The sequence below is a fragment of the Vicia villosa genome, linkage group LG2, assembly GCF_029867415.1.
Source record: "Vicia villosa cultivar HV-30 ecotype Madison, WI linkage group LG2, Vvil1.0, whole genome shotgun sequence".
Classification (NCBI taxonomy): domain Eukaryota; kingdom Viridiplantae; phylum Streptophyta; class Magnoliopsida; order Fabales; family Fabaceae; genus Vicia; species Vicia villosa.
This window is the reverse complement of record NC_081181.1, coordinates 2,512,294-2,527,157: the sequence shown is the minus strand read 5'-3', so window position 1 is coordinate 2,527,157 and position 14,864 is coordinate 2,512,294. Positions and strand designations below refer to the sequence as shown.

At 34.4% G+C, this 14,864-nt stretch overlaps 1 protein-coding gene across 1 annotated transcript; it reads left to right on the top strand.

The window, feature by feature from the left end:
• LOC131645757 (uncharacterized) lies at positions 1-781 on the top strand. Its single transcript, XM_058915971.1, has 2 exons — positions 1-400; positions 541-781. The coding sequence occupies exons 1-2, from the start codon at positions 27-29 to the stop codon at positions 743-745; spliced, it is 579 nt and encodes a 192-aa protein (XP_058771954.1). The 5' UTR covers positions 1-26; the 3' UTR covers positions 746-781.
• The last annotated feature ends 14,083 nt before the right edge of the window (positions 782-14,864 follow it).

Genomic DNA, 14,864 nt, shown 5'->3' with positions numbered 1-14,864 from the left:
TCTTTCTGCATTCACTCAGTATCAGAATGTCTTCTCCCAATGCTCCAAATCCAACCATCAACACAACAACCTCTGACCCACTCTCCACTGCCTCTCATCTCACCCATCGTGAACTTCTCTGTCGTCGTCTTCGCAACATCAAACGTCTTACCAAACACTACAGACGTCAGTATTGGGATCTCATCGAACAAGTCAAGATCAAACATAGACAATATGTTATTGAGACTGGTCTTAGCCCTTTCCAGGATGAACCTGATGTTGTTATTGACAATTACACTAACATCTGTGTTTTTCATGGTTGTATGTCCAACCCTATGCCTTGCACTTCATTTTGCTTTCAGCATATTCTCTCTGATCCAAAACAAGTTCTTTATAAGCCTTGCACTTTCGTCATCGCAAGGTATATATCTATCTCAATAATAGATATACATATTTTTTGTAATTAGTTTTTTTTTTATTACATATTTTCGGTGGCTGATGCTTAACGGCATGAATTAAATATAATTTTCTTTGTATCACTGTTGTTTTTTTTGTTTGCAGGTCAGGTGATGGACCTGTAACATGCAAGAAACCGATGGTGAGATCCACCACTCCGTCATACTGCACTGTCCACATGAAAAAGGCGGCAATGAGGGGAAAGGATGTAAAACAGTGGTTAAGAAGGATAGTGATAAAGAGGAAAGCAAAACTGAGGCTGACAAGGAACATCAAACTGAAGCTAAGAAGATTACTTGTTTCAACTTGAGAAAATAAGTCAAATAAATCGAAACTGTTGAATAAAATACCTGCTGGTTTTAAATATTACTGGTTCATATATTTTCAGTTTGGTTATGTTATTTAAAAATTAAGATTCATTGAATGCATACTTTTAATTTTAGTCAAGGTATATATTGTAAAATATTGTAATTATATATTGGATTTAGAAAAAAAAAAATATTTGGTAAATTTATAAATTTGGTTGAATATGGATATAAATTAAATTTCAAGACAAAAATTATTAAAAAAATTCAAAATTTAAGTATGGAATATATAACTGCTCCAATTATTTTTGTAAATAAAATTTTATTTTTAATTTTATTGAGCAATTGATGTATCCACTTTATATATTGACTACATACATCAATCATTTAATAAATTCAAAAATTGTTTTAAAAAATTCCTTTTATTAATAGAAACCAGAATAGGTAATTATTATAGAATAGGTCTTTACTTTTTTTTTTTTTTAACCGACCGGTATCCGCGGGGAAAGGGACCCCATGTGATTAATTCGGACCCGGACTCGGAGGCGGCGGCACCGTGACCCCAGGGCGTTTTTGACTCCAGTCGGGATCAAACCCAGGTACTAGCCGGTTCCGTCCCTTTTTGGAAAAATCTCATTTGCCAACTGAGCCAACCCTTTGAGGTTAAATAGGTCTTTACTTTAATAACAATAAAAACATAGATAAACATCATATATTTACTATCAAAGTCATAAGTGAAAATGACTCATTAAAATTTATAAACTCTAAGAGTATGGTTTTTTAAGGATTAAAATTATGCCTTTGAGAATATTATTTTTGGTAATATTGTTATTATACATTTTTTTCCATCCATGTTTTGGTAAGTAATTTAATTTTTAAAAATTGTTAATAAAATTTATTTAATTTAAATTTAAAATAAAAATTAAGGAAGTTAAAATATTTCGGTCGAAATGGAAAGAAATGGAAAGTTATAGATTATTCTATCTTAATTTTCAAGAATAAAAGTATTTAGGCATAATTTATATAATTTTGGATCAAACATGAGAATGAAAAAATTTTAGGTCACATTCTTAAGACTAAATTTACAATTCGTGAAACAAGCAAAAGGAATCATGCTCAAAGAGGTTAAAATAAAATTTAAACATGTTCGTTTAAAAGTTCAATAGTTCATGAGAATTTTCTTTTAATAAGCAATGATTCAATAAAAAGGAGTATAAGATACTCCGCCCAATACATCAGACCAAAATACTCCTACTTTTTAAAACAGAGAAGTAAAGTGTTCCAAGCATGGAAATTACAAAGCTCATAGGACTTACAATTCAAATACATCCAAATCAAGGACATATGAATGATCGCCAACATACACTCGTCAAAATTGAAAACGACTCATTTGAAAAGAACGGCGTTACGCATCAACCAAATGCACCAAACTATAGCTAAACAAATGACACGAACCGTTAACCTAAGAAACTTATTCTTCACCTTCTAACAGTGGGAGAAAAAAAATCCACAAACTCACCCGAAGACAAAATCAGATTTATGCCTATCCAAGCAATGATCTTTCTCCAAATTCTAGTTGTGAACTCACAAAACCCAAAAAAGATGTGACTTGGATTCATCTTCCCTAAATCAAAATATGCAACAAGTATCTCTAATATCCGTCAAAATCCCCCGTCTAACCATTTGATCTTTGGTGGGAATCCTATTGAGATTATATCTCCATCCAAAAAGCAAAATATTCAACGGAACCTTAACCTCCCATAAATGATTTAACCCATTCAGAAATTATAAATTAATTGAGCTGTCATTAGAGATCGAGGTGAAAAAATTGAAACAATACTTGACCGAAAAAGAACCATTGTCCTCCCTCAACCACACGAAACTATCGCTGAAATTCTTCTCCAAAACAACATACAACATCAGCTCTTTAAACTCCTCCCAAAGAAAGGAGTCAACACCTTCTATATTTGCCACAATATCTTGAAGCTTCCAAGACCAAGAATTTCCTTCCCAGCAAACAACATTCGCCATGTTGATAACCTTATTGAAAACCACTTCAAAAAATTCTGGATACGCATTCTTCTGTGATTGATTACCCTACCACATGGAATGCCAAAAATATATCATGCGGCCATCGTTTACCCTGATTTTAATAATACCAGCAAAACTAAACAGATCAATAACATAAGCAAAAGTATACAATATCAAATCTCACCACCAAATTGAATCTCTTTTGTTCTGCACACATTTGTCTCCAACAAATACTTTGATCTCAGGACTCAAGTATCTAAACCTAAATAAGCTACTCCAAAGTCCAAACTACATTAGGCTTATTCAAAATCCTCCATTTTCATTTACTAACGAGCGCCTTATTCAGAACTTCAACATCTTTAATGCCGACACCACCTTGATTTCGAGGCTTGCACAGGGCTTTCCAACTCACCCAATAAATGGTCATTTTGTTCTCATAAGCACGCCACAAAATATTACTTTGAATATGCCGAATCTTTAAAAACACTTTTAAAGGCGCTGCGTAGAAGGATAACAAATCATAAGAATGGCGTCAAACACCGAGTTAATTAACACAATGCGACCAGCTAGAGAGAGGTGTCTCCCTTTCCAAACAACGAGCCTACTTCTCAGGTTCTTAAGTAAATCTTTCCATATTGATAATTTCCTAGGGCTGTCCCTAACCATAACTCCAAGGAAGAATGGAAAGTTATAAATTTTGCACATAAAGAAGAACGAAGCAGCATTGAGGAACCAATTTCCCACGTGAATACCATACAACTAACTTTTGCAGAAATTAGCTTTCAACCCATACATCATTTCGAAACCCCTTAACATTGATTTTATACTCCACAAGTTATCACTACTAGCGTAAGCCATGATGATAGTATCGTCCTTGAATTGTAATATGTTCACTTCTTCCTCTTCATTAAGCTTAAAACTTCTAAAATCTCCTAGCTCCATAGCCTTGTGCATTAACCCGGTTAAACCTTCCATAACGAAAACAAACAAAAAACGGATAACAGATTGCCTTGGCGCAAGCCTCTCTCCACCTTGAAATCCTTCATTGTACTGCCATTAACAAACACAAACATTGAGCTAGTAAAGACACATCCCTCCATCCAACTAATCCACCTATCTCCGGACCCCATCTTAGGAAACAAGAATCTCAAAAAGTTATAACTTACATTATCGTAAGCTTTCTCATAATCCACTTTCAGTAACAAAAAGTTTCTCTTCTCTCTTTTTGCCAAATCCATAACCTCATTCACCACTAAAACACCATGAGCAATACTTCTCCACCTATCGGTGTGTAGACATAACAAATAAAATTAATTAAAAACGTATTATAATATGGTGAACTGACTTTAAAGAAATGTCGCGGTAAGCAAGAGTCGCCACCGACTTTTATTTTATCCAATTGGAAAGGCTAAAAGAACAGAAAAAACCTTTTTTAAAGACTTTGAGTTCAGGGGGTAGGTTATACAAAGGGAAGGTTTAAAGCACCCTTTGTATCCATGGTTATTCATGGGCGCTTAATTGCTTAGCTCACTTTTGAATTGTTTGAAATGTTTGAAGTGTCGTGTGTGTTTAGAAAAGATTTTGAAGAAGAACTTTAGCTTGTAAATAAGCGTAGTCTTTTTAGATTGATTTGAAAAAGGAGGTGTGAAAAGCATTTTGAATTTTGAATTGAATGTGAGCAAGCATTTAAGAACACCTACCCTAATATTGTCTTTTTTGTTCTTTAAGTCTTTCGGGCGAAAGGGTCTATCCATACCATGAGAGGGCAGGAAGTCTTTCAATTGGATGTTTGAAGGGTCATCGAGATATCGTTCGCCATAAAACTGTCCCTACCATGTAGAGGTAGGTAGTTTTTAGGGAAGGATAGAATAGTCATTTTAAGCAACAGACGAGGATACCTTAGCAATTGGGACAATCATCATGTTTTACCGAGGCAACTTCGATGGACTAGATCTCATATGATGATTTCAATAACTTTAAAGGCAACCTTTGCTTTAGGTATCCTCGGAATCGAGGGACTTGACTATTTTAAAGGCATAATTAGTAAGGCAACAAGGCAACAGTAATAAGGCAACAGGCAACAAGAGAGGTTACCCTAAAGGTGTGTGGGTGCACAATCACGTGGTTAAGTTCAGTGATGTTATCTTGTAATTAGGTGATTCTAGATTAATTACAGGCTTGCACTCCCTAAATTACTAACCATGGCAGAAAATAAAACAGTTTAAACCCTACGCTATTATAATAAACACCTGCGGGGACGGGGGAAATTAAAAGGCGGAAAAATAAACCTAATCTATTACAATAAAACCCTTATAGGGTAACAGAAAAGTAAAGGCAGAAAATAAGAGAGAACAATAATTAATTTACACATCTTGAGCCTTCATCGCTCCTTGATCAACCCTGAAAATTACGAGCGAAGAAGAGAAAATGTTAGTGCATTAAAGAACGACAAACCTAATTGATTAAGACAAACCAGGTTAATAGAATAAATAAAGGCAAGACAAAAAATTTTGAAGAGAGGGTAAACACTGATTTTTAGGGAATGAGGTTTTATGAGGAAAGACACTAAGTTAATGGACGACATCTACCTAAAAACCCTAAGGCTACTAGGGTTTCTAAATGAATCAAGGCTAACAAACCTAAAAATTAATTATTGGTTTTTTTTAACCTAATTAATTTTAAAATTAGCTAATCCTGATTAAATTCTTTTTTATAAACCCTAATTTATTTGCCTATATTAAAATTATTAACTAAAACCTAAATTAAGATTATTAATCAAAACCTAAATTAAAACTAAGTTAATTAAATTAGTTATTCTAATTAGTTTTAATAAAATAAAATAAACTAATCTAATAAAATCTAATAAGCTAATTATTATCTAATTTAAATTAATTATTAAAATAAAATTGTTGATTTAAAAGAATTTTAAAAAAAAAGATAAAAAAAGGTTTGGTAATTGAAAAGAAAATAAAACCAATTAGAATAAAAGAAAAATATAAAAAGAAAAGAAAACTTAGGGGACTCTATGGATCAGGTGTGGAAATTACATGCAACCGACGAGACTCGAACCCACGCCTCAGTACACTATGCCTTTGGGCTTGTCTTTAACCGCTGCGCCACTGCTTGATCGCTGTTGCTATCACACACGTTAAATATGAAAACATAACAAAGCATTTTATTCAAAAATTGAAATAGAACATGCGGGGTCGTCTTCTCCATTTGATCCTGCGTTTTTTGCTATGAGTTCTCCACGGTTAATTCCTGCAAACATCCAAACTCACCAAATACCAATATACCATGTATAAATCATAATTAATTATGAGGTTTAAATTTAAATCGCTTCTTAAGCACGATATGCCTATTAATTTAGGTTGATTCAACTTATAATCAAAAATACCCAAATCAAAGCTTGGAAACCTTTAACATGGTGTAACCTTCAACCTGCGATTAAACACAAATCAAACAGCACCAAAAAATTCAAAGCACATCCATGATCACGAATAAATATTCATACATGATTTATGATGCGTGAATGCCTATAATCGAAATAAAAAAAACGATGGACGAACCGTAAACGCGATGGTGATGGTATGCGATGCCTTGGACGTCTATGATGATGGTATTTGCTTCAGAGGGTGCTGAAAATTCCTTTTGAATCCCTAGAATGGCTTCAATCGTTCCCCAAACACTTGTGCTCTCTTACTTGATGTCACGGTTTTGTTGAAGCTGAATAGGATTCCTGAAGCAGCCAATCCTCTCCTTTTAATCAGAAATCCTTATGCATATATATGGGACTGAATTAGGTTTATCAAAATTGGATCAAATCTTTTTAATTTTACATGATTGAGATTTGATTTTAAATTCATATGGAATCTTGCTTTTTTGGTCTTGATTAGATTTCCATCCAATTTCTCACGATTCCTGGCTTGCCAAGACCAAATATTTAGCTTTCTTGAAAGCCATATTATTTAATCCCTTTATCTCATATTTTTAATAATTTATTTTATATTTAAATAAATAAATTTAAAATAAATATCATAAAAATAGAATGATGGGTTTAAGGTCCTTCTTTAAGGTCATGGGCCAATTTAGCATTCAAATGGTAGGCCCATTAGTGAATAATCTTAATATTACTCGAAATAACCCTTACGTAGTCCTCAAACTTTGGCTAACTTGCACAATTCATAACTCCTCCAATTTTGATCGTACAAGGATGCTATAATACTTTTTAGAAAGCTCAATATGTCCTTTATAGGATTTTTTTGTTTCATCTTAGTTGAGTCTTCCATGCCCAAGTCATGAGCTTTTGAAAAAAAAGATGACTTCTTGTTAACATTTTGAGAACCTGTAATGTCTTGGCTCATATTGTGAATACAAGATCACACTCACAAAAATGTTTTTGATTCATGGCAAACTCAACAAGCATTCAAGCAACAAGGTACAAGCAGAAGAACTCAAAGAAAAGCAAGCTTTGATCTCTCATAACAGAGCAGGTCGACCTACTATGCACACAGGTCGACTCAACACAAGCAAAATAAGAGGAACTCAGAAAATCAGCAGTTAGGTCGACCTACTCCCAACACAGGTCGACCTAAAATGAAGAAATTTACATATCATTCTGCTAGGTCGACCTAATCTGAGAAAATTTCCCCAAAACGCATCAGAAGTGGATTCTGGTCGACCTACCTCTTTGACAGGTCGACCTAACTGGGAACAAATGTCATCCAAAAGATATGCAGCTCTGTTAGGTCGACCCAGCCCTAAATTAGGTCGACCTATCTGATCAAAACTGACTTCCAAAGGATATGCAGCTCTGTTAGGTCGACCCAGCCCTAAATTAGGTCGACCTATCTGATCAAAACTGTCAAAATTTCTGGTTTTCTCTGCATCAACTGAAAAGCTCTCATATATATTGTCCAAGGTTCAATTATTGAAATTAACACCAACGACTGAAAGATACACAAAGGCTTCTCATCTTCGTTCTTCGTCATCTCCAACACAATTACACATAATCATTCTTGCGTTGAGGGTTAGTGATCGAGTTCGATAACGTCCATGGAACGGAATTGAAGATTCCTAGTGGGTGAAGATTTGTGGGGTTTTTGGTGAACAAAATCTGCGGGTTTTGTCCTCCAAGATAGGTGTTTCTTGGGGGTTTTTATCAAGAGGTTTCATCGAGGATCCATCTGAGTGTGAAGATTGAAGAACAAGGGTTCAAGGCAATTCAAGACACTGCAGAAAAGGGATTAAGTGAAGCTCTTGGATAACCTTGATCTGACTCAAGATTAAGGGGGAAGAAGATTCAAAGGATCGACATAATTGGTTTATGGTTTATCGCTTTGTTATCTTCTTTGTATAAACTGCTTTCAACATTAATGAAAGATTTCCCAATTTCAGTTTGGAATTGGGGGCAGACGTAGTCGTAGCGAGGACGATCGACGAACTGCCTAAACAAATATCGTGTTCTTGTCGCTTTTACCTTTTCATTTACGTTCTGTTCATATTTGGTTATAATAGCAAATTGATCAACGATTCGAGTGTTAAGATTGTGAATTAAGGTCTTATATAAACATCACAATCCATCACACATTGAACTACCATCAATTTGATCATTATCACCAAGTGTTTGTGTTTTTGCTTCTTTCACCATTACTGCATTGCAAACGTCGTTCATCATATAAGAAGTTAATTGATTTTCAATAGAGCTACGTATTGATTCTATAGTGTATTCTCTTATCGTTTATCTCAAGCTGGTTAGTGGTTTTAACACATATACAATCGTTTCAATAGTGGTTCGGAATAGACGCGAGTCGATTCAGAATCACTTCCGCTTAAAGTTCAATTAATTTCGCAAAACTGTGTAAGATCTATTCACCCCCCTCTAGATCCTAAGGCCAGCGTCTAACAAGTGGCATCAAGAGCTCTGGTTTATTCCGTGCTACGTGAAACACTTATTGGAAAGATGGCTTCCGGACCTAAAGGGGCTCACAATAGAGCTCCAGTTTTCAACGGTGAAAACTATGGCTATTGGAAGGATTGTATGTGTGTCCACATCAATGCAATTGATAGGAACATCTGGACAGCTATTGTCAATGGTCCCTTTCAGATCACCATGACAAATGCAGCTGGTGCAGTTGTTCCAAAACCAGAAAATACTTGGAATGCTGAAGATGAAAAGGGATATGCATACGATTGGAAAGCGAGAAACATTCTAATCTCAGCTCTAGGAGTTGATGAATACTATCGCGTTTCCCATTGTAGATCCGCTAAAGCTATGTGGGACACATTGCAAGTTGCCCACGAGGGAACGGATGATGTCAAACTAGCTAGGATCAATACGTTAACTCAAGAGTTCGAACTCTTCCACATGGAAGATGGTGAATCCATCGAAAACATGCAGAAGAGATTCGTTCACCTGAAAAATCGGTTAAATTCTCTTGATGGACCTGTTTCCAATGCAGTTGCTACTAACAAAATCTTAAGATGCTTGAACATGGAATGGCAACCCAAGGTTACAGCAATAAAGGAAGCAAATGATCTAAACACCTTAGACATTACCACTCTCTTTGGTAAACTAGAGGAACATGAACAACACCTTAAATGCCTTGACATGCATGAGAAAAGGGCAAAGAAAGAAAAGAACATGGAGAAAGAGGTAGAGAAGAAGTCAATAGCTCTAAAAGCTTCAAGCTCCAAGACCTCAAGACAAGAGCTAAAGGATAGTGATACAAGTGATGACGAAGACTCCGATGATGAGGAAATGGGACTGTTTGTGCAAAGATACAACAAATATCTAAAGAAAAATGGAGCAAAACATTCTGACAAAGGCTTGATCAACTATAGAAAGTGTGGACCTCCGTTTTTCGGGCCATACCTCTGAGCGGGAGAGATACGTGAACTGACTCTTTTTTATCGCTTATGCTTTCGCATTTTTGAAAATTCACAGAGTCGCCACCGACCTTTTATTTTATCCAATTAAGGAAAGGTTTATAAAAGAAACAGAAAAAAGACCTTTAAGAAATTCTGGGTAAGGGGGTAGGTTATACAAAGGGAAGGTGTTAGCACCCTTTGTATCCATGGTTATCCATGGGCTCTTAAGTTTGCTTAGCTCACTTGTTTTTCGATCACTTTTCAATTGCTTTAGAATGCTCATATGTGGTTTCAAATACCTTTGTAAATTGAATTTGTAATGATCCTTGTGCGGATGTATACAAAATGTTTGTTTATCTTTCGAAAGATGTTTTGAAAAGAACGTTAACTTTGTAATGATCCGTGTTTGGATGTATACAAAATATTGTCTTTTTGGAAAGTTTTGTTTTGAAAAACAACAGTGTATGAGAATTTTGTTTGTTTTGATATGAGCAAGCAAACTAGGAGGTCTACCCTGAGTTGTAAGGTCTTTATCCTATTTCCTTTAAAAATATATCCTTTCACCGGATACAAACAAAAGGTTCGATTTTGTACTCGAAACAGTAGAATTTTGACTTTGATTTTGAAAAGAATGAGAAGGGATTACCTTAAAAGGTGCAAGTGTGATTGTGATTGGATTCAGATATTTTATCTTTGAAGTTAGTGATCTAACGGTTCAATTTTATCTTTGACATACACGCAGTTTATATTTGCTGGAAATTAAAATGCGGAAATGTAAAGTGCGGAAAGTAAATCTACGCTATTACATCGATTGTGCAGGAAATGTAAACTAAGCCTATTTACATGATTTTGACAACCTATACATTTATCTAGGAATTTAAATTGCAATAAGATAAATAGAGAAATGCATGTTTTTGGTTTTTTTTGATGATTGATTTTAATTTAAAATTAATGCATAATTAATTAAATTAAAATGAGAAAAAGAAAATAAATTTAAACCTAGAAATTAAGCTTAAAAATATGTTCAAATGTGCTTGTTAATTAATTTTAAAACAAAACTAATTTTTTTGGAATTTTTGAAATTGATTTGAAGTTTATTAAGTTAATTAAGACATAATTATGCAAATAATTATACAAATAATTAAAACTTAAAGAGAAAATTATCCTAAATATGTACAAAATTAGTTTATAATATATAAACAATATTTAATATAAAGAACAATTTTTTTATGATTTTTTGATTGGTTGAAATAATTAAAAAGCAAATATATAAATATATACTAATTAATTATGCAAAATATTGAAATTATGAAGAAAAATAAAATATTTTTATTTCAGAAAATAATATATTATTTTAGAAGCTTAAAAATATTTTTTGTGTATTTTTTGGATTTTTTTAACTATTTTTAATTAATTTTGCAAAGAAATTAAAATAGAAATAAAAAATAAAAGGATACTAATCAGATGTGGTTGATTATGAGGGAGTATGATGTTCATGCATGATCTGGCGCGTTGGATTGGATGGAAAGTGGATCAGAAGGCTCAGATTTTGAGGCGCATGGCAATCAGTATACCTGCAAAACACTTGATTAGAGGAAAATTTAAAAGAACGCGCGCGCTGGCTGGCCAATGGGGTGAGGACACGCATCATCTTCAACCTCCAGACACCACTTTTAACAGCGCTTTCTGGCTAGAAGCGCTGTAATAGATTAAACTCATCCCTGCAAAATAGCGAATAGGTGTAAACAAGCATAGAAATCAGGCGCGATAGGACCATTAAATTCGTCTTGTTCCACTGAATGTAACCATGCCCTTAATTTGGTTTAATTTTGGCTCTAATGAAGAACCCTAAGTTTGAGCTTAGAAACCCTAAAATGGTGGTTTTGTGCAAACGGTCATTAAAACTTAATTAAAGCTCCAGAAACGACCAGAGCACCAATCTAAACACAAACATATATCTACATCTTGTTAAATGTGCGTGTATGATCAGATATGAGTTGGTTTTTGTTTGAGCAAATCGTGACCTGTGTAGCTCGATTCAATGAGGTTTAAGACTTGCAATTGATTGGAATAGTTTCAGTGAAGCTCAGAGATGATGTTTGAATGTTTAGTTTGTATTGAAATTTGCTGAAACTTAAAATTCGAATTTCAAGTTTCTTTGAATATTACAAGTTGTTACAAGAGTGATATATGCTTATGAATGCTTCTGAATTCGTCCTCTTTTGATTGTGAAGTATGATAGCTCTTTTATAGGCCAAGAGCTGCTTGGAAGTGAAGCTAAGAAGCATTCATTAGCTTTGTGGAATCTTGACTTTTTCAACATGAGTAGCTTTGCATTTAAGCCACCATGGCTTGATTTTCCACCCTCCTTCTGTTTTTTTTTGGCTTGGGGCAGAGTTGAATGATTCTCTTGATGAGTCATGCTTGGTTTGTAAGCTATTCTTTATCCATCCATTTTTCTTTTTTAATTTAATCTTATATGTGATAAAATTAAACCAAAAATGAATAAAAAATGGAGTGGGCCTTGTCTTGGTTGTGGGAGTCCCATAATATTATGGTAATGATGTTTGAACCATGAAAACTTGGCCCCATTTGGAAAAAATGCATTTTTGAGCAATGTTGCTTTTATGCATTTTCCAAAATTTAGCCAACTTCAACAAGGTGTAAATCCCTCAATTTTTGTCATATGAAGGAGTTCTTGCACTTTTTGGAACCTCAAAGAGTCCTCTAACCAATGTCTTTGGTCTCATGTCAAAATGATTCTTGATGCTCCTTGTGTGTCCTTTTGAAAAAAGTGTCTTTTTGTTGACTTTGAAAATGACCTGTAATGTCTTTGGTCATATTTTTCAAATGGTGAATGCAATGACCATGGGATCTATTGCATTTGAAAGATAATTGAATTTCCTTCAAAATGAGCTTTGGTTTGAATTTTTTGGATGAAGGATGGGAGAGTTATGATCAGTCAAAGTTGAGTTGACTTTTTAGGCAAAAACCCTAATTTTGAATCTTAGGGTTTTGTTGATTTTTGATCTTTCCTTGATGAATTATGATCATCCAATGATCAAATGATGAATCCTTTGACAAAATATGGACTTTGACAAAAAAATTCATTTTTGACTGTCTGTTGACTTTTTGGTCAAACGGGTCGTCTGTTGACTGTTTGAGCTGCTGACGGTGCGTCTGAGTGAATTGAAGTTTGAAAATTTGTATGATGGTACTTTGAGATATATGGATGTGCATGAAATCCATTTGAGGTCTCAAAAACTTGTTTCTCCTGTAAAAACAAGAAAACCCTAGTCAGGGACTGTTCGTGTAGGAGATAGTTAAGCGTACCTGATTTTTGTGCAGTGTTGAGTCTCTGCTAATCGCGTGATATTCAGAAGACTTCTAGAACAAAAATCTTGGAATTTTGAATTGTAAAAGATTGATTTGATTGATGGTACAAAACACTGAGAATTGTACTGCCAGCAGTTTGGCTGTCGACTGACTGTTACCAGTACAGTCTGAGTTTCCTGATTCTGCGCCTGCAAAAAAATTTAACTCTGTACCAATTGTGTGAGTACTATTTATCTGTAAATAAATAAATAGCATGTGTGAAGTAATAAACAGTATTTGGCGTTTGCGTAAGAATAAATTCAACTGCAAGCCAAATTACAGTATAAGAAAAATTCTAAAAACTAAGTATTTCATATGTCAGGATATTTGTTGAAATAAAAATCCATGATTATATGAGACTCTTAATTTTCAGATTGGAGTTTTCTTGAAAAAAGATGCGGGCAAATTTTGGGGTATAACAGAAAGCAATCAAACAAGTTCAAACAAGATGACGACAACAAAGGAAAAATCAAAGGCCTTTGCTTCAATTGTGGGAAAGCCGGTCACTACAAACCGGATTGTCCATACCTTAAGAAAGAAAAAGAGAAGAACCAAAGCAAAGGTCATAACAAATCTAAGAGAGCCTACATAGCATGGGAAAGTGATTCATCTAGTGAAAGCTCATCAAGCGATGAAGAAAAATCAGCAAACTTATGTTTCATGGCTCATCAACACAAGAAAAAGAAAGTTGTAAGTCATCTTAAACCTGAACTCGTAGATAAGGTATCTCATTCTCAACTAAAACTTGCTTTTGAAGAATTACATAGAGATGCAATTAAAGCTTTCAAACTTTTGGCCTCAAATAAGAAAATCTTTTCATATCTTGAATCAAAAGTTGAGAAAACCGAAAAGGATATGGAAGCTTTAAAACAATCTATGCTAGACATTCAAAAGGATAAAGTTGAAATTGATCCTACATCATGGTTTGGTTGTGAGACATGTCACATTTGGCAAAAAGAAGTAAGAGATCTAAAAGCCAAGTTAGACAAGGCTCTACAACCAAAAATGACTTTTGCGATTGATCCAAAAAAATTCAAAAGATCGTATACTCCTTTATATAGTAAATACACTTTTGTACCAAAAGTATCAACTAGCAAAACAGCATATTCTCATCATATTACCTGTCATTATTGTTGCAAAAAGGGACATACCATTGAAAAATGCAAATTTAGGAGAATTTTAGTTCCTAAAGGAGTATTTCAATGGTTGCCTAAGTGCAACACAATGTGTATTTACTACCAAGGACCCAATGAAAATTGGGGACCTCCCTCTCTAAATTAATTTTGCAGGAAAAGTGTCTTGACATTGCCGAAAGGTTGTGGTTCCTTGATAGCGGATGTTCAAGACACATGACGGGAGACCTATCTCTTTCCGTTGAGTTTCAAGCAAAGAAAAAGGGGTATGTCACCTATGGAGATAACAATCGGGGAGCCATACTTGGTAAAGGAAGTGTAGGTAACCCTTCTACCACTACTATAACTGATGTGCTGCTAGTAGAAGGTCTTAAACATAATCTTTTAAGTATAAGTCAATTGTGTGACAAAGATTTTAAAGTAATGTTTACAAATTCTGGCTGCACAATAGAACATACTAAGAAAAGAGACATTATGTTTAAGGGCTTAAGAGTAAACAACATCTACATGCTAAACTTGGATGAGGTATCTAAGTCTAGTACCAAGTGTCTAATTGCTCTGGGCGAAGACTCATGGCTTTGGCATAGACGTCTCGCCCACATAAATTTTGACTTACTTAATAAAGTTGTCTCAAAAGATTTAGTAATCGGCTTACCTAAAATGAAGTTTTCAAAAGATCGTCTATGTGATGCTTGTCAAAAGGGAAAGCAAACAA